General features: G+C 33.6%; 1 protein-coding gene across 5 annotated transcripts in view; it reads right to left on the bottom strand.

The window, feature by feature from the left end:
• Window positions 1-20837, bottom strand: part of sns (nephrin adhesion molecule sticks and stones) — a 515450-nt gene that overhangs the window by 317649 nt on the left and 176964 nt on the right. For all 5 annotated transcript variants that reach the window (XR_012722648.1, XM_075309654.1, XM_075309651.1 and 2 more), the window contains exon 3: window positions 18858-19010. Coding sequence is in view for 4 of the 5 variants with exons in the window: in XM_075309654.1 (XP_075165769.1) it covers window positions 18858-19010 (153 nt within the window). In the remaining variant the exon portion in view is untranslated. The remainder of the gene's footprint in view (window positions 1-18857; window positions 19011-20837) is intronic.

The raw sequence follows: 20837 nt of genomic DNA, 5'->3' as shown, positions 1-20837 counted from the left end.
GCTAGAATTAGACATGTTCTGAGTTCGCGATTTAAATATGGTACGGCTTATTTTGATTTAATTGTTCAAAACCAAACGCAATATAGTAACATAGACTAAGATTTTTTTCGACCAATCAAGCCCACATATGATTTTTTTTTTTTTGGTCAAATTAATCGTACCCCAAGATTAATTCAATTCTCGAAAGGACACACAAAAAAATTTTTTTATATTCAATCACGAAATTAATTGATCCAATTAATTTCATAATTGAAATGTCTTCAATCACAGAAATGGTAGTAGCAATTAAAAAATTAATTGATATTATTAATTTTTGTGATTGATTTTTGTTTCAATTAAAAAATTTGTTGAATCAATTAAATTTTTAATTGAATATTTTTTTTAAACTCAATTAAAATTTTAATTGGAAAAATGTTCGTGAAAATTTTTTCTGTGGGATGGAACCATTGGTAGAAATGGAGCACACAATTGTACTAAATTCGAATTTCATATAAAGGAGCTTAGAGAAAGTTTTAAAATTTGTAAATTTTTCCAAACTAATTTCCATCTTGAACTTGGTATGGATATTTATATAAATTCTAGCGTTTTTGTTTTCCATTTACATTCTGTCTCCGGGGGATTCGCTAGTTATACCATCAACCCTAGGATGGGGGTACATTAACTTTGTCACTCCGTGTATAATATAACGAAATATTGGTCTCAGATCCCATAAAGTTTATATGTATATAAAATGTTGACAAAATTATCCATTTTCTATACGAATAAAATTTTGACATAAAAGTAAATAAAAGTAAAATTTGACAAAATTTTCTATAGAAAAAAATTGAAAAAAATTTCCTATAAAATGTTTAAACATTTTCTAAAGAAATAAAATTTTGACAAAATTTTCTATAGAAATTAAACTTTGACAAAATTTTCCAAAGAAATAAAATTTTCTATAAAAATAAAATGTTGGCAAAATTTTTTACAGAAATGAAATTTTGACAAAATTTTCTATAGAATTAAAACCATCTTGCAGTATACAGGGCTTTGCCCAAATAAATTTGACAAACATTATTTTCCTCTGTTGGTTAAGCTATACATGTAGTTTAGTCAATACATGGTTTAAAGCTGAAATCAAAAACAACAACAATGACTAAAGGAAAAAAACCAACAAGAACAAAACAAAATGAAATTAAATTTTGACAAAAATTTTCTATAAAAAAAAAAATAAAATAAAAATAAAATGTTGGCAAAATTTTTACAGAAATAAAATTTTGACAAAATTTTCTATAGAATTAAAATTTTGACAAAATTTTCTATAGAATTAAAATTTTGGCAAAATTTTCTATAGAAATAAAATTTTTACAATAATTTTTACAATAATTTTGATTTTAAAGCCCAATAAACCTGAACACGAGGTGAGTTCGTATCGACCCATAAGTTTATTGCCTACGTTATCTAAACTGTTTGAAAGGCTCTTCCAAAGAAGATTACTTCCAATTATTGAATCATTAAATATATTACCAGAACATCAATTTAGATTCCGACAAAGTCATGGGACTCCTGAAGAATGTCATCGAGTAGTAAAGAAGATACGAAAGAGTCTCGAAAACAAGCAATATTGTTCGGCAGTTTTCCTCGACGTGAAACAGGCGTTTGACCGCGTATGGCATGAAGGACTTCTATATAAGTTAAAGAAATTGCTCCCAGCTCCTTATTATATACTTTTAAAATCGTATCTTCATGAAAGAAAGTTTTACGTTAACATTAGGGAGCCACCGTGGTGCAATGGTTAGCATGCCCGCCTTGCATACACAAGGTCGTGGGTTCGATTCCTGCTTCGACCGAACACCAAAAAGTTTTTCAGCGGTGGATTATCCCACCTCAGTAATGCTGGTGACATTTCTGAGGGTTTCAAAGCTTCTCTAAGTGGTTTCAGTGCAATGTGGAACGCCGTTCGGACTCGGCTATAAAAAGGAGGTCCCTTGTCATTGAGCTTAACATGGAATCGGGCAGCACTCAGTGATAAGAGAGAAGTTCACCAATGTGGTATCACAATGGACTGAATAGTCTAAGTGAGCCTGATACATCAGGCTGCCACCTAACCTAACCTACGTTAACATTAACAATATGAATTCTGACATAGGTGTAATAAGGGCTGGCGTACCACAAGGCAGCGTTTTAGGGCCACTGCCATATACGATTTTTACATCAGATATGCCATCCAGCAATAATGTTACTACAACCACATATGCAGATGATACTGCTATCTTAGCATCAAGTCATTCACGTACCGCAGCTTCAAGTTTAGTACAAACGGAACTTCAAGAAATTCAAAACTAAATGGAATATAAAAGTTAATGCTGAGAAATCCACGCACGTAACCTTTGGCCTAAGATTGGGAGATTGTTCGCCTAGAGCGAACAGCGTTAAATATCTTGGAATACATATTGATAGAAAGCTGAATTGGCAAACACATATAAAAACTAAACGAACACAATTAAATCTGAAAATGAAACAACTATATTGGCTACTTGGAGGAAAGTCGAAGCTAAGTTTAGAGAACAAAGTTTTGATCTACAAAACGATTATAAAACCTGTATGGACGTACGGTATACAGCTTTGGGGAACAGCTAGCAACTCAAATATTGAAATATTGCAACGATTTCAGTCAAAGACCCTTAGAACAATTGTTAAAGCACCATGGTATGTTAGAAATTCTACAATACACAATGATTTAAATATGCCAACTGTCATGCAGGAAATTAGCAGATATAGTTCCAAGTATCTCAATAGACTTAGCTACCATCCAAATATTTTAGCTATAACACTCTTAGATGATAGTGATGAGATTAAAAGGCTTAAAAGACTTCATGTTTTAGATCTCCCATTTAGAAAATAAAGAAAAATATTCTTGTTATAAATACATAATTAAGCACCTATACCATATAGAAATAAAACGTTGACTTTTCATTTTTTTATTTCTATATAAAAAAATTATTGCTATAAAAAATAAAAAAAATTCTATAGAAATCAAATGTTGACAAATATTTCTACAAAAATAAAATTTTAACTAAATTTTCTATAAGGTCAATTTCTTTAAAAAATTTTAATATTCGATTTGGGTCATACTATCAAAGTCTATTGTGGGTAAGTTCTCCCTTAGAAGTATTAACTTAAAACCTCGACCCATTTACAACTCAAAGGGTATTTATACACCCAAATAAATTGTCGCTAATAAGAGTGTTCATAATATAATACATAAATTTCTAAAATAATATAATAAAACATTTATTTCGTAGCAGCATTTTTTCATAATAACCACAAAACATTGATCAAAAATTGCAAAAAAAAAACTTGTTCAAGTGGCAACCGTAATTGCAAAACGCACCACTTTTAGGTATAGCTCTTATACCATATAAACCGACTATCAGATTTGACTTCCGGAGCCTCTTAGAAGTGCAAATTTCATAGGATACGGTTGAAATTTAATAGGTAATGTTTGTAAATGTCCTTTAACAACCATGGGAAAATTGGTCCGCGTCGTTTCATAATTGTATTAGGCTTCATATAAACCGATTCCCAGAAATGATTTCCGGATTCTCTTGAAAGAGCCAATTTCATCCGATCCAGTTGAAATTTGTTACATGAAGGTACATAAGATTCGGCCTGAACGAACTTTTTTGCTTATATACGTTTTTGAGTGTATATTATCTGAAAAAATATTTGCTAATTTTATGACATTTGCGATGAAGTCAATGGCGACAACATTCTACCGAATGATAATTGTGATGGATACAGAAAAGCTTATTTTTGTTTTCTTTAAACCGATAAACGGTAAGTCCAAAACGAATAGTGATAATAAATTTATTAACATGAATTTACCTTAAAAGTAGAATTATTTGCCCTAATAGTCATGATAATCATTCTAAATATATATTTTCTGTTCTCTCCTCATCCTGTCATAGTGTTACCCATACATACATACATATGTTTTTACTGGATTGACGGCGTTTTCCTATAAAGCCCCATCGGTATATGTGTATGTGCGATGAAGTCCCTTTGATATTGGTGTTGGGGAGAAGACAAATAATGAATAAACTTATGATGGTCTTCATTGACATTAACATTTTTCATAAGGCATCATAGTCGCCTTTCCTAAAATACACACTCATACAACGGCTTCAAGTTATTCCTATCCATAAGATTTAATCTATTCGGCTGATGTTTTCTTATATATTCCGAATTTGGCTTTACTTTGGTTTACTTATTTTTTGTTTTTTTTTTTTGTCACAATGCCCGAAAATCATTATTTAAGCACCGTCATCAAATGTGGTACTGTAACATTCGACCGCAACTCAGACATATAATCTCACATATATGTAGTATACTTATTCTAATGCCTCTTATTCATAAATGTACATATCTAGCTTTGACTAAGTAAACACTAGTAACACAGCATGAGCATTTTGAATTAGAATTGTGCCAGAAAAAAATCGGTGACAATCGGCAAATCTTGGATCTACTGGTACATACCGGTAGATCCAAGGACCGTGGTCTGTACGCGATGAATGTACTCCTAAGATGTCCCAACACTATTTTCGCTTGATTAACGTCAAAAACTGACATTGAAGGCTTGGACCTTTTGGGCATGATGGTGATGTTAAACATTGCACCATGGTCCCCAGAAATTTTGAAAGAAATCTCAGAAATGTCATATCACCAGCATCACTGAATTGATACATCACCAGATCGGTAAATAAGTACATGCCATGTCATTTCCATTGCTCGATACTGTCCCTGTGGGCCACAGTCAAATTTTCTCTAATATTCCAATACCACTGAAATTTACTAAAGTGTTGTATGTTTTGATATTGTTGTTGTATGGAACATGGGGCTCTTGTAGCTACAGACCTCAGTGTTTACGTCCCTTTGTCCTTTTCGATGTGCATGGATTTTCTTGCTTGTTTACATTTTCAAATGTGTTTGCTGGATCATTTCTCCAGAATACAATCCGTGACGCCCATTTCAAGCCACCAAATTGACAAAATGAAAAAACAAAGATTTTTTGATGAGTTTCGAGGACATTTTCGTTATTAATAACGAGGTCCGTCAGTCGGAAGCAATATGTCGCAATGTAACGGTGAGGACAAGAGAGCGAGTACATTTTTAGTATTTGTATGTGTGGATATGGTTCATTTGATGCTATGGGTTAGACGGTGAGCTTTCAGCCAGGATATAAAATAAATTAATGTTTATCTTTGCCTTTTAAAAATTCTGTCTACTATTCATTTTGCACATTGTTTGATGTTGTTGCCGTTGCTATTGTTCCCTGTTGCCGTCACTTCCATCCTGGTTGTAACAACCGATTGGCTCTGCTCTTCTTACTCCCTCCCCAGAGGATATTGTTACCATTTACATGTACATACCAGTTAGGTCATGTATTTGTAAGTGTGTGGTGCTCCGCTGTTGGCTTTTGCCAACTTCGAAAACAATTACGAGCATAAGTTATGATGGCTTTGCTATCAACGGGCACAAAAGCATAACAGACAAAACAACTGAGCTCCGCACAGGATGTGGCAGAAGGGGAGAGAGCGAGAGACGCAAAAGTTGTTCACTTAACAAGTTGACTTGCACTAGATAAAGGTAAACTTTTTCTGTGTGAGAACATTTTATTTAATGGTTTTCAATTATGATGATAATTTGTATATTTTTTCATATTTTTTCCAAGCACACCTCCCTTTCTTCATTATTCTCTCGATGGTCGATGGTCTAGCCAAAACAAAGCGTTCGTTCGTTAAGACATGGTAGACCAATGGGGTGACAGTGACCACTGTCTCCGTCAATGTGATGTGATGTGATTAAATATTATGGATGCAATAGATATGGATTACTTTCTTCATTAATAAATTTACATGACGTGGCTGTGGGGATGACTCCACAGAAGCCCTAAGAAGCGAACATACAAACAAATCGGTTGATTAAGAGTTTAATAGCCTTGGATCTTTTGTAAAGTCATTAGTGTCCAACTCCTTTAGCTTTAAGGACTCAAAGCTTGACACACCTTTAACAAACTGCAATGGAAACATAGAACATAAGCAAGTTTCTTAGAAATTCGGTTAATGTGTCGAAGATAAGATGAGTGTGACAAGTTTTGAAACTTTCTGCTAAGTTTTACGTGAGACCAATGAAATAAAGTGTGTAGTGTACTGCGTGATGAATTTGTTATGACCATTATGAGCGTGTACTAAGTCTGCATTATATTTTACTCACAATGAAAAGATTTAATTCAAATGGAATGTTTTGCGTCTATTTTAGTAATTTTGACTTTAATATTAAAACTGACCCTTCGTGTTACGAAAATGTTTTAACACTATCTTACCAATGAACATAGTTCTAAGCACTTTGCGGTATATATAGATTCATACCACAGAGAAAAAAAGTAAACTGTACTATGGGAAAAATGAACTATCTCGCGCGAAACTTGGACAAAATTGTAATCCAAATTTTGACATTTTTGATTTTCAAATACCATTTACAAAATGCATCCTTCTCGAAAAACAGAAATTAACAAAAAATAAAATAAAAAAAATTATAGACGCCTGTTCATTGGCATTTTAACGACGCTGTAGTTCATTCTTACTTCTTCTGCTTTAGTTAGCATTGAACTTATTTATATACCATTGAAATTTTACTGACATTTCGTTTGAGATATACTAAAAATAAGGAAGAATTTCTTGGACTGAGGCAAATTTATTGTAAAATTTTAAAAATAAACTAAAACTAAATAAATTGGTTGCAATAAATATTACGTCAATTTTAGTATCAGTTTAACAACTGACTTTTTTCTGTGCAGAATTAAGAGTTCGGAAATCTTCAATTACTGCCACAATTATTTTAGATATATGTTTCGTCCATTAAACTCCATAGCTTCCTCTATGGATTTGTCACAGTGGACACTTTTATGCTCTTTATCTATAACCCACCGTGGTGCAATGGGTAGTATGACCACCTTGCACAACAATTATTTTGGGGTCAATCCAAGTTTCTACTGAGTACTTAAAAGGCTTCCAGTGATGTTTTATACGCTCTTAGCACACTGAAAAAAATATGGCCGTGAGGCCAAAGATTTCATATCCTTAAAATAGAAGACGCATTTTTCTAATATAAAGTTTTTTTCCTTGCCCAAAAGTCAATAAAGTCGAATTGTCCTTATACGACTTAAAAATGGATATGATAACATGAAAGAAACATTTTTTGGGCTAAAGTCAACTTGACTTTAATAATTCGAAAAAAATTCTTAAAAAAAAAAAATGAAATTGTCTTTAAATTTGTTGTCTTGTTGCATCCTGGCTACAAAGCAAAAAAGTGTTAAAAAATATGACATGATTTTGAACACTTTATTTTAAAGACGTTTTTACTAGAAACATAGCATACTTTCTACTGGAAGTCGAGTCTGCAATTCCATATTAAAGTTGTCGTTAGCACTTTTTTAAAAGACTTTGAAAGCATATGAAGAAAAAAGCTGAAAGAAAACGAAAAACTTAAGTTTTCTTCCTAGAATCAAGTACACAGGCATGATTTTTTCAGTTCATTATTTAATTTTATTTATTCGTTTCTTTTTCAAATAAACAAATCGTAATATATAATTTAATTTCTGCAATTTTTTCATTTGAATAATCTTAGGATATTACTGTTGGTTATCAAAATGCATCAACTGTAAGTATACGAATTAATTCTTGTTATGCAAGTTATTTCACCGTAATTTCACGTTACGCGTTCTGACTCGGCTATAAAACCAGATCACTTGTCATTGAGCTTATTCAGGCAGCAGTCATTGATAACACTGAAAAAATTATTGTCGTGAGGTCAAAGATTTCCTGTCCTTAAAATAGGAATGCAAATTTTGCTTAGCATAGAAAACGCATTTCTCTAATTCTAAATTTCTTGTCCAAGAGTCGATAAACTTTTCAATGAAGTCGTATTGTCCCTATAATTAAGTGATTTGACTTCAAAATGCGTGTCATAACATGAAAGAAAATTTTTTTGGGGCAAGGCCAACTTGACTTTAATAGTTCAGAAAATTTGTTGTATTTTGCATCTTAATTACAAAGCAAAAAGTCGTTAAAAAATAGGACATGTTTTTCAACACTTTATTTTAAAGAGGTTTTTACTTGAAACATAGCATAATTACTCCTGGAAGTCGAGTGTGAATTTGGAAAATAAAGTTGTCGTTAACTCGTTTTAAAATTTTGATAGCATATGAAGAAAAAAGCTGAAAAAACGAAAAATTAAAAGTTGCTTCCTAGAAGCAAGTACAGAAAACACAAATTTAAAAGAGAATTGTGTCATAAAAGTATCCTTACTTGTATTTTCCGCTTCTTCTCTAACATATGTTCCAAACATATTTTGCAGGAAGCACATATATTATTGGATGTTACCGAAACATTCCCAGCAAAAACTCTCATTACCCCGTAATCTTGTAGGTAAGCCTGTTTAAAAATTAATAACCACTTATTAATTGTCATCGCTACGGATTACATTTACATACGCATGTCCTAGGAGGAAAGTACTTCTCCCCAGGCATACCTTTGACCATGAAATAATTAGTGCATTTAAAGCATATAATCATCTAATATGTAATCACTTACAGTGAGTGTTTGTCTCTCACTGCGTGCACATCGTTTTAGCTCTCAAGCTACTCGTACCCAAATACTTACCAAACAAATAAAAACAAAAACAATCTTTCTTTTCTGTAACGTGTATAAACCACTTTGTGATCAATCAAATCGACTGGAGCTGGAATAGGCGATTAACTCCCAACCATGGGGGGCCTGCTGTTCGACAGGGACAAAAGAGTCCTCAACCCAGACTCGCTGCAGCCAGTGTTTCTTTTAATGGCAAGGGCTGGAATCCATGCCGACAAGGGATTTACTAATGTCTCACCTTTCCTCATTAAAAAAGCTATAGATACTGTTGGTGGACAAGTTATGAATTGTAAAAAACTCCGAAATGGTCAACTACTTATTGAATGCACTAATGGAAAGCAAGCGAACAAAATAATCAAAATGATGTCGCTATCTATAGACATTTTTGTAAACGTCGAAGAGCACAAATCATTGAACGTTTCCAAAGGTATTTTCTACACTAACGAACTCCGTTGTCTAGATGACGAAGAAATCAAAAAAGAAATTGTAACCCTTAATAAAAGCATAACTGATATAAAACGACTTAAGAAACGTGACCCGGAAACAAAACAACTTACAACAGTGGACTCGGGACTATACATAGTCACATTCAACGTGAGAGATCCCCCAGAATCAGTTTATGTCGGGTACTTTTATTCTAAAGTGAAACCATATATACCAAATCCACTTCGTTGCTATAATTGCTTCAAATTCGGTCATGTCTCAGACAAATGTTCGACCCCATCTAAGGTATGCCCACACTGCAACCAAAATGAACATACGAATGTTGACGAATCGGGAAAAAGGGAGAAATGTAATAACAAACCTAAATGTGCAAACTGCTTAAGCGACCACAATAGTTTTTCTAAAGAATGTCCATTGTACAAGAAGGAATATGAAATCCAAACTATTCGCATAACGGAAAAAATTACCATATATGAAGCACGTAAACAATACGCAATAAGGAATCCTCTCCCAGTTTCATTCGCCAATGCATCTTCTTTAAAACCAACAACACCATCAGCAACAACAAAAACATGCAACTGCTCTTGTAATTGCAAAACAAGTGGTGAACAGCCTAAACTCACCACTAATGAAATCAGTACTCCAGTAAAATCTCTTAAAGAAACATTATCAACTGTCTCTTCTATTCGTGAGATAACGCGAACAGATGGTTCGAAAATCAACCTAATCCCAAAGAGTATATCCAAACGGAAGAAACGTGAGATAGCAAAAGCCGAAAAAAAGAAGAAAAAGAGCTCTGGAAAAGAATTTGATGATATTAACATTGATTTAGTAGGTGACGTATCGTCATGTAGCTCTTCAACTTATGAGTAACGAATACCAAATAATACAATGGAATTGCAATGGCTTGTTAAGCCACATAGATGAATTAAAACTTCTATTAAATAATATACCAAATTGTATTGCAATATGCATTCAAGAATCTAGATTCAACGCGAATTATTACACATCACTAAAAAACTTTAATTGTTTCAAGAATAACTTTATTTCAACATCAAATGCCCACGGAGGTGTATGTATTTATCTCAACAGTAGTATCGAAGGCGAGGAGATTCTTTTGAATACAGAACTACAGGTAGTAGCAATTAAGATTAAATTCCCTATAAATTGCATCTTATGCTCTATATATCTTCCCGGGTCAGAAAGTATTTCCAAAAATGAACTGAACAATTTGACAAGGCAATTTGATTTGCCTTATATATTGCTAGGAGACTTCAATGGACATAACACAATATGGGGTTCAGAAAGAACAGACTCCAGGGGAAAAATTATTGGCCAGTTTGTCAATGAAAACGACCTAATTATCCTAGACAATATAAATTGTCCAACTCATTTTAGCCACGCTTATGGATCATTTAGCCATATAGATTTAAGCATTATCTCACCAGAAATATCTCAATATTTTTAATGGAATATCTGTAATGATATCCACGGAAGCGACCATTATCCGATATTAATCAAATACAATGGGGTTTCCCCTTCATTTCAAAGAAGACCCACATGGAATGTTAGGAAAGCTAGATGGGACGAATTTAAATGTCTATTCCCAGTGCATTTAGAAACCTTTTCTGACATAGATGATATGGAAAATTATATTGCTACCACCATTATTCAATCAGCAGAACGAGCTATACCTCTTAGAAAACCAGAACGTAGTAGGAAGGAAGTCCCATGGTGGAATAATACCATAAAGATATTAGTAAAGGAGAGAAGGAGGCTTTTGAAACAATTTAAAAGAAATGTAACACAGGAGAACCTAGAAAGGTACAAACAGATAAAATATGAACTACGTAAGGAAATAAGAAGAAGTCGCAGGGAATCGTGGTTGCAATTCGTTGAAAGTATAAATCTTCGAACATCATCTACGGATGTATTCAGAAAAATTAAGGCATTAAATGGTTCTTCGAATTACAACCAAATTAACGCTATATATGATCAGGATATTCTAATAACGGATAGAAACCAAATAGCAGATGTAATGGCTAGTAACTTTGAGAATAACTCCTCATCGAGGAATTTCTCGTTGAAATTTAGGAGATACATTGCGAGAAAGGATTTTAAAGTTAACACGGTCAATAATTCAGAGGCATATAATGAGAAATTCTCTCTGATCGAATTAAAATCAGCCTTGCGAAGTTGTAAAGGGTCATCCCCAGGACCGGATAATATTCGCTATGAAATGATAAAGAACTTAGAGGAGGCATCACTGCAATACTTATTAAATTTTTATAACCTCATCTGGACACATCAGGTATTTCCAAGAAATTGGGGAAAATCATTAGTTATACCAATCCTTAAACCTGGAAAGGATAGTACAGATAAGAATAGTTATAGACCGATTTCTCTCACAAACTGTCTTTGCAAACTATTAGAAAGAATGGTCAACAAAAGATTAGTTTGGTACCTGGAAAAAAACAATATATTAGATGTTAACCAATCTGGGTTTAGGCAAAATAGATGTACTGTTGATAATCTGGCCATTCTACACTCCGATATAATGGAGAACTTTTCATATGGAAAAGATGTTATAGCTATATTTTTTGACATTCGACGAGCTTACGACTCAATGTGGAGAAAACTTGTATTTGAGAAACTAAATGTCTCAGAAATTAAGGGTAACATGGCGGCATTCATTTCAAACTTTTTAAAGGATCGAACATTTTGTTGTTTAATAGGAAACACTTACTCCAATTATTTCAACTTAGAAAATGGTGTGCCACAAGGATCCGTCCTAAGTGTGACCCTTTTTCTTCTTGCTATTAATTCAGTCTTCATGAATATAACTAAGGGGGTTAAAGCCCTACTTTATGCCGATGATCTGGTCATCTATTCTTCGGGTAGAAAGATATCCACTATATTTAAAAGAATTCAAAATACCATCAAGAAACTTGAGTCTTGGAGTGACATTACTGGGTTTCAGTTCCACCAGGAAAAGACCGTAGGCATAAAGTTTTCCAGGCGTAGAAAGAGTGGATTTCCAGACGATATACGATTAACCCTTTATGGGGAAGAAATTACATTTGTCGATAGGCACAAATTTTTAGGCGTAACTTTTGATGAAAAACTCACATTCCAACATCACATCCGAAATATAAAAGCTAAGGCAAACGCAAAACTTAACATAATAAAAATGCTAAGATGCTCCAAATTTGGATCCGATCAGCAGTCACTTCTTAGGATATTAACATGCGTAGTATTGCCAACTATAGACTATGCTTCCATAATATATTCATCCGCCTCGGATTATCATTTAAAAGATCTTAACCCCATACTGAATACAGGAATACGTTTAGCCACAGGAGCTTTTAGAACTAGTCCAGTAGTAAGCCTACAAGTACTGGCGTTCTGCCCTCCATTAGATCTACGGAGACTAAAACAATTGCTGTTATATACTCTTAAAATACTATCTCTGAAAGACCACCCATTTAATAAAATGATGGCAAATGAACACAAAATCAAAAAACTGACATCCAAACCAAAAAGATATCGACCCCTGTATATGAATGCTCATAATGAATTCTCTAAAATTTTACAAAAATATTACATTGACAAATCTAAAATAGAAATTACAAAAGTATCTGATATGGCTCCATGGTTACTTTCGAATCCATCTGTGAATTTCGAACTAGCTTTTTGCAAAAAGAACGAAATGCTCCCTGTCGAAATTCAACAACGTTTCAGAGAGATAATTAATGACAAATACAAGGGCTACCTGATCTTTTACACAGATGGATCAGTTATGAATGAAAAGTCTGGATTTGCATTTGTAGGAGAGAATCTATCTACCAAAAGGCGCTTATTTAATTTCTCATCCATCTATACGTGTGAGCTTCTTGCAATTAGGGCTTGCATAGAGTCAATTAGTCACAAGTATACGGGACGAAAAATAGTTATAATGTCGGACAGTAGGAGTGCACTGGAAGACATAAGCAACCCTTTTAGTAGGAACAATATAATAAACCAGCTACGCAATCTCATATCTAAATATACACATAATGAAATAAACTTTATGTGGATCCCAAGCCACGTAAATTTGACAGGAAATGAACTGGCTGATCGGCTAGCAAAAGAGGCACTAATGGATGCTGTGGATCCTACCTTTCACTTTCAACATAACGATTTCAAAAGATATATCAAGAAATACACTATTGACCAGTGGAATGATATATGGACAAATGATAATCAAACAAAACTATTTAAAATCCAAAACCACATCTCTCAAGGTTACAAACAAGCCAGTTTACCAAGAAATGACTTAATCAAATTTAATAGATTAAGAATTGGACATTGTTTATTAACACATAGATATATTATTGAGAAATTACCACCTCCTCAATGTGTATGTGGGCAAACTTTAACAATATTTCATATATTTAATCAATGTTTGAACTATGAAGACAAAAGGAATCGTTATAAAATCAATGATATTTCGGTACTCGCAAATGAAAATAACTATAAGAATATAAAACAATTTTTGGTGGATATTGATGTGTATAAGTCGATTTGAAAGTAAATTCAAAATAATTTTGAAATGTATATAATTATCTGGATATCTGAACTATTTTAAGAACTTTATATATAGTTGCGGGTCTATATAACCTATTTGTGTTGGGCCCTTTTAAACCATAAATAAATAAATAAATAAATAAATGTAATCACTTATTCGTTGATATACCAAAGTTTACAAAATAACCACTTATTGTCTCAGGCAACCAAATCTCGAAAATATTGACTTCTCTAGCCGATTACAATGGATCAAAATATGGCGAGTAATGCTGTAATATGAACATTACTTGAATAGAAACGAATATTGTAGAAATAAACAAGTATATACGGCCGTAAGTTCGGCCAAGCCGAATCTTATGTACCCTCCACGATGGATTGCGTAGAAACTTCTACGAAAGACTGTCATCCACAATCGAATTACTTGGGTTGTGGTACCTTAAAACTTCTTAACATCGTTTTCTAAATTGTGAATTAGTCCATACGTGGTAGAGAGCCAGAATTGAAATATCGGGGTCGCTTATATGGGGGCTATATACAATTATGAACTTGATATGGACCAATTTTTTGTGATTGGGGATCGATTTATCTGAGGGCTATATATAACTATAGACCGATATGGACCTAGTTAGGCATGGTTGTTAACGGTCATATACTAGCACAATGTACCAAATTTCATCTGATTCGGATGCAATTTGCTCCTCCATGAGGCTCCAAAACCCAATCTCGGATGAATTTTGGTCTTCCAAGAGGCTCCGGAGGTCAAATCTGGTAACCGGTTTATATGGGGGCTATATAATTATGGACCGATTTCGACCAATTTTGGCATGGTTATTAGAGACCATACACTAACACCATGTAGCAAATTTCAGCCGGATCGGATGAAATTTGCTTCTGTTAGAGGCTCCGCAAGCCAAATCTGAAGATCGGTTTATATGGAACTATATATAATTATGGACCGATGTGGACCAAGTTTTGCATGGTTGTTAGGTCATATGCTGACACCATGTACCAAATTTCAGCCGGATCGGATGAAATTTCCTTCTCTTAGAGTCCCCGCAAACCAAATTTGGGGGTTCGTTTATATGGGGGTTATACGTAAAAGTGGGCCGATATGGCCCATTTACAATACCATCCGACCTACATATATATACTTTATGGGGTCTTAGAGCAATATTTCGATGTGTTACAAACGGAATGACAAAGTTAATATACCCCAGTCCTATGGTGGAGGGTATAACAAAAATGTAACAAATCATCTAAATAAGATTACAGGCAAATTATTTTCACAGTTAAAATATAAATAAATGTTGTCGTTTAAGGGAGTTAGATTCACATTATGTTCGAAATCTACTAAAAGTGGATTTTATATATCCTTTTTATAAGGCAAATGGCAGTTGAAGTCGATTTTGAAAGTGTGAAGTCGATTTTGAAAGTTTAATGTGAATGAGGTATAATAAAGCATTTATTTAAAATGGTAATATCATTAATTTAAAACACAATTATTATGAAATATTCGTGAAGAATATTCCTTAACGGAAAAATCTTCAGAATTACCGTTACATAACATATTCTTATTGAGTTTTTTTTTTATTTTATTTATTTATAGTTGATACCTTTTCTTTTAAGTAAATGCTCAATTATGTGAATAATTATACCTAATGCCACCGTCATTTATTATATTTTATTAAGTCATTAACGGCCAAATGCATTACATTTTGAGAATATCAATTCAAAAATTACCGAGAAGTAGTTATTATTGCCATTACAAGTTAGTCATTATAACTCACCGCAATGTAATGCAATGTGTAATGACAGCTTTACTCCTGGTAATGTAACTTGTAATGAGATGTGCTTACCTAGTTTTTGCTGGGTTATTATGTTTGTTCACCAATGTGGTATCACAATGGACTGAAAAGTCTAAGTGAGCCTGATACATCGGGCTGCCACCTAACCTAATCTTTATGTGAACATATTATATGTTTGGAAGCATGTTGAGCTCAAAAATGTATATGCTTGAAAGAATTTTCTCCCAAAGAAGATTGTGCTCAAAAAAATTATTTTTGCCTAATTGCTTATTCCCTCAAATCTGTCTCACTTCCACGAGGTTTTTTAGTTCTTAGGACCTTTTTCTGTAATACAAACAATGCTAAAGAAATTATTAAATTTTATAACTTTGTTACATTTTACCTTTCGTATGGATGGAGAATCGAAACGAGGACCATACAGTTTGTAAGTCAATACACTATCCACTGGGCTACGTAGCTGTTATAGTCACTAATAGAAACTTATCGTTATAAGTTACATTTATATAGCATAACATTTGTTGACAACGTGGAGCAATGGTTAGCATGTCCGCCTTGCATGCAAAGGGTCCTGGGTTCAATCCCTGCTTCGACCAAACACCATTTTTTTTTTTCAATATATATTTATATTTATACATTACTATATTAAATGTTTACAATGAAACTTCGAAATGTTTGTTATTAAAGATTTACAGTCAGAAAGGAACAGTGCTTAATATAAACGAAATGAACTGAGCTTTTGGATAAAATATTATTTTTTTATTGCAAAAATGTTTTTGGTATAAAAGTTTGAAATTTTCGAAAAAATCTAACAAAAGAAAAACGTGAAGTCGAGTATAAACATAAATAATTTTACAATATAAACATAAATTTATTTAGGCATGAATTATTTTTTACTAGCATTTAACGACATTTTAAATGTATTTATAATTTATCGTATTTAGAAATACAAAGAAATATGAATTTTTATTAACGAAAAATTGCATTCATTTTAAAGAAAATAAACTTTTTCAATTGTTGCTTTGATTCATTCCCCACCAAGTTATAATACAACTTGCCAAAAAAGTTATAATGTTATTGTGCTTTTAGAGACTCGAGTTTTGCCTCTAAAACAAAAATAAATTTTAACGGCAAAACTCGAACTTAATGCCCGCTTTTATTTTTGAAAGTGTCCGTCAACTCCTCTTGGACTACTTAATAATAAAGAGGAGCCACCGTGGTGCAATCGTTAGCATGCCCGCCTTACATACACAAGGTCGTGGGTTCGATTCCTGCTACGACTGAACACCAAAAAGTTTTTCAGCGGTGGATTATCCCACCTTAGTAATGCTGGTGACATTTCTGAGGGTTTCAAAGCTTCTCTAAGTGGTTTCACTGGAATGTGGAACGCCGTTCGGACTAAAGAGGAGGTCCCTTGGCATTGAGCTTAACATGGAATCGGGCAGCACTCAGTGATAAGAGAGAAGTTCACCAATGTGGTATCACAATGGCAGTCTAAGTGAGCCTGATACATCGGGCTGCCACCTAACCTAACCTAATCTAATAATAAAGAGGAACTAAACTTTGTTTTTATACATTGTACTGTTTAAATTTTCACAATTTCCCCATTTTTCATTTTAATGTCCCACCTTTATAATTTTTATATATTTTCCACTATTCTTTTTGACGAACCAAGAAAAAACAAATTTTGCCAATAATGTGACCTAAGCATATCAAATTTTTGGCGAAGCCTTATTATCATGTCAAGTGTATTGCCAAAACCAATGAACTCATAAAACAGTTTTCCGAAACAACATACAAGCAGTTTCACAGAAATTGCTCTCTTTTAATTCTCCCGCTGTGTTATGTTGATATCTTTCGTCAACCCTCCCGGTTTCCATCTCTATTACTTTTTCTATACTCTCTCTTGCTTTGTCGCTCTCTGAATAAAATATCACAACATATATATGTTTACTCGAAATTTGTAAATTTATATATGTCTACATTTACACATATTATTTTTATGTGACATTCATGTCCCAAACATAATATTATCTAACATATTAACATATGTGTCCAAAACATTTAATGCTAGTTTAGGAACATTACATTTTTGCACTTAAGTATATTGTGCTTAACAAATTCTGCCCGAAACACATTTTGTTTATATTGGAACATATGAAAAACTTATTTTTCTAACAGTGCTGTATCCGCCTTTTACAAAGAATGATTCAACTATCCCGCAACTGGTAAACACCAAATATCTTGTAGCTGCAATCAAAAAAAGTTAAGCGTCTATTTCATTAAAGCCAATTTATACATACAAAGATATACAAAGTTTTACTAAATTCGTACTTCTCAAAAAAGTTCAACATTTCTTTAAATTCTTAAACTTTACTAGAAATGGACCCATCTTGAATGTCGTATGGCATTAAAAACATTCTTGCAATTTTGAAATCCAATTTTTTCCTTCAAACTACAAAATGTTCTTTAACAAGTGAAGAATATTAATTGTTCGTAATAAATTTTATATCGGTGTGATGTCAGCATTTGTAATACTGTTTAGTTTAAATTTTCTAAAAATAATCTAAATTTTCACTGTTTTTCAGTGTGGGACTCAATTAAACTATAAGGATTTTTTCTCGGACTTTTAACATTCCCGCGCAAGTAAGAATTTCTCCCGGATTCCCGCCCAACGAAGTACTTCTTTTGATGTGCAATAAATGGTTGAGATTTAAACAAATTAAAAACAAACTTATTATACCCTGTACCATAGTTGTGGTTAAGGTTATAAATATATTAGGTTCTACTGCGCTAAGCCGAAACTTAATAATGTATTTTATAAAAACTCCATTACCCTACTAACCTATCGAAATGTCGGTTCATAAAAATGTCACGATCACAATTCAGTAGGATAGATATTCATTTCAATAATTGGGAGATTGTTAGAATCTGGACAGGAATTGATGACTGTGTAAGCCGAACAAAATGGCCAATACTACATTAGTATCAAAACGTGGATTGCCATTTCAAAACAAATTTCGAACTTTTACTTCAGTAGACAAGCATAAATATATTATATTTATGCTTGTCTACTAAGACTAAATCAACTGAACTGTTGTAAAATTTTATAAACAATATTTTAAAGAAAATTCCCGCATCTAAGCGATAATATGGTAATCATCTACCATAATGGCAATCAATTCAATCTGGTAAAAGTTCTAACTTTCTGTGTCACGGCTTAAATTCTTTGGAAGAGTTATGAAAATTTTATTATATACCACCTACTCCATTTTTAGATGAAGAGCATCGTCAAGTGATGATTTTTTAATAACGATAAAATTTTATGTTGCGTAGTGTTGCTAGTTAAACTCACCTGGTTTGTACTCCACATTTCCCCGATACCAAACAATTTGTGCAGCAGGCTTGGCATTCGACACCACACACTTCAGAGATAGATCCTGGTTCTCTCTAACCTCCACTTTTGCGTTGTTTTCATAACCCTTTATTTCAATTGATGACGGTGGAGCTGAAACGATAGTGAAGAGAAGGGGAGGTTGTGAATAAAAAACAAGATTCTGCAAAAAAAAAACAAAACCCATAGTATGTTATACAATTAATTAGGAACAATGTTCAAGAAACATTGATGAATATGTTAACACACACACACACACACGTACACATAAACACTGCTACATATGCACATATCCATATTGGCATTGTCGTCTTGGGCTCGTATGAGAGATCTAGACATCTTTATTGCAAGGAAAAGCAAACAATTAAACAATTTTCTTCAATCAGTAAAGAACCCACAGCTTTCAAATGAGAGTCCAAAGAAAAGCATACAAAGAACAAAAAAAAAAGCAAGAGAAGAATTAAAATGAAACGATGCAGGAAAACTAGTTATAGAAACACGGCCAAGAGGAAAAAGGAAACAAGGTATCCTGGTTGAAGGCAAATTGTTAACACCATTGCAATTAAGCGTACAGCATGGTATCCATCTTAACTGTTCAGTGAGGGTATGTGTGTGTGTATGCTTGAGAGAGAAAAACTGTTCGGAGCATGTTGCCTTAAGTGGAAATAGGCTGCATAGGTGTCAGAGGGAAATCAGTTTCTTTCCGTTTGCTCTGCATGTGAATGAACAATAGAGGGGATTGACGAACATTTTTTTGTTATTTATAATTGCATGGAATGTCATATTTGATTGGTATATCTAGTTTGGATTATAAATAAAAATAAATACCTACCAATGGAAAATGCAACAAAAATGATTTTAGACACTGCATATCATTTACCAAATAATTTAACCTAACGTTAAAAAATTACAATGAAATTTGTTTCTCGATCCACCCTACACCAACCAGTGACAATTATTGTGTTAGCATTAGGGGATTTCTAGGAAAGCAACACTTAGTGAAGTTTCAATCTAACTTAAATAGTATGAGCCTACAAATTCATGGAAGAGGCAAATTTTTCCTATGAATCTCTAAATGCAAATGTTCCAGGTACAAATATAAATGCTAATGGCTCGACTTGCGTTTCTGACTGACGTTTATTACCAATGCAATAGTGTTTCAGTTTTCTTTCATCAATTGTTTGTTGATGACTTGCTGGAAACCCCTGATGCGTTATGCTTCGATTCAATTACTCACATAGTTCCAGAGAATGGGAGATTTTTTATACCCACCACCATAGGATGGGGGGTATATTAACTTTGTCATTCCGTTTGTAACACATCGAAATATTGCTCTAAGACCCCATAAAGTATATATATTCTGGGTCGTGGTGAAATTCTGAGTCGATCTGAGCATGTCCGTCCGTCCGTCCGTCTGTTGAAATCACGCTAACTTCCGAACGAAACGAGCTATCGACTTGAAACTTGGCACAAGTAGTTGTTATTGATGTAGGTCGGACGGCATTGCCAATGGGCCATATCGGTCCACTTTTACGTATAGCCCCCATATAAACGGACCCCAAAATTTGGCTTGCGAGGCCTCTAAGAGAAGCAAATTTCATCCGATCCGGCTGAAATTTGGTACATGGTGTTAGTATATGGTCTCTAATAACCATTCAAAAATTGGTCCACATCGGTCTATAATTATATATAGCCCCCATATAAACCGATCCCCTGATTTGGCTTGCGAGGCCTCTAAGAGAAGCAAATTTCAACCGATCCGGCTGAAAGTTGGTACATGTTGTTAGTATATGGTCTCTAACAACCACGCAAAAATTGGTCGACATCGGTCCATGCTTATATATAGCCCCCATATAAACCGATCCCCCGATTTGGCTTGCGAGGCCTCTAAGAGAAGCAAATTTCATCCGATCCGGCTGAAATTTGGTACATGGTGTTAGT

The sequence above is a fragment of the Haematobia irritans genome, chromosome 5 (assembly GCF_050003625.1).
Source record: "Haematobia irritans isolate KBUSLIRL chromosome 5, ASM5000362v1, whole genome shotgun sequence".
Classification (NCBI taxonomy): domain Eukaryota; kingdom Metazoa; phylum Arthropoda; class Insecta; order Diptera; family Muscidae; genus Haematobia; species Haematobia irritans.
Note: the sequence above shows the minus strand (reverse complement) of the source record. Positions and strands in the feature narration are given on the sequence as shown.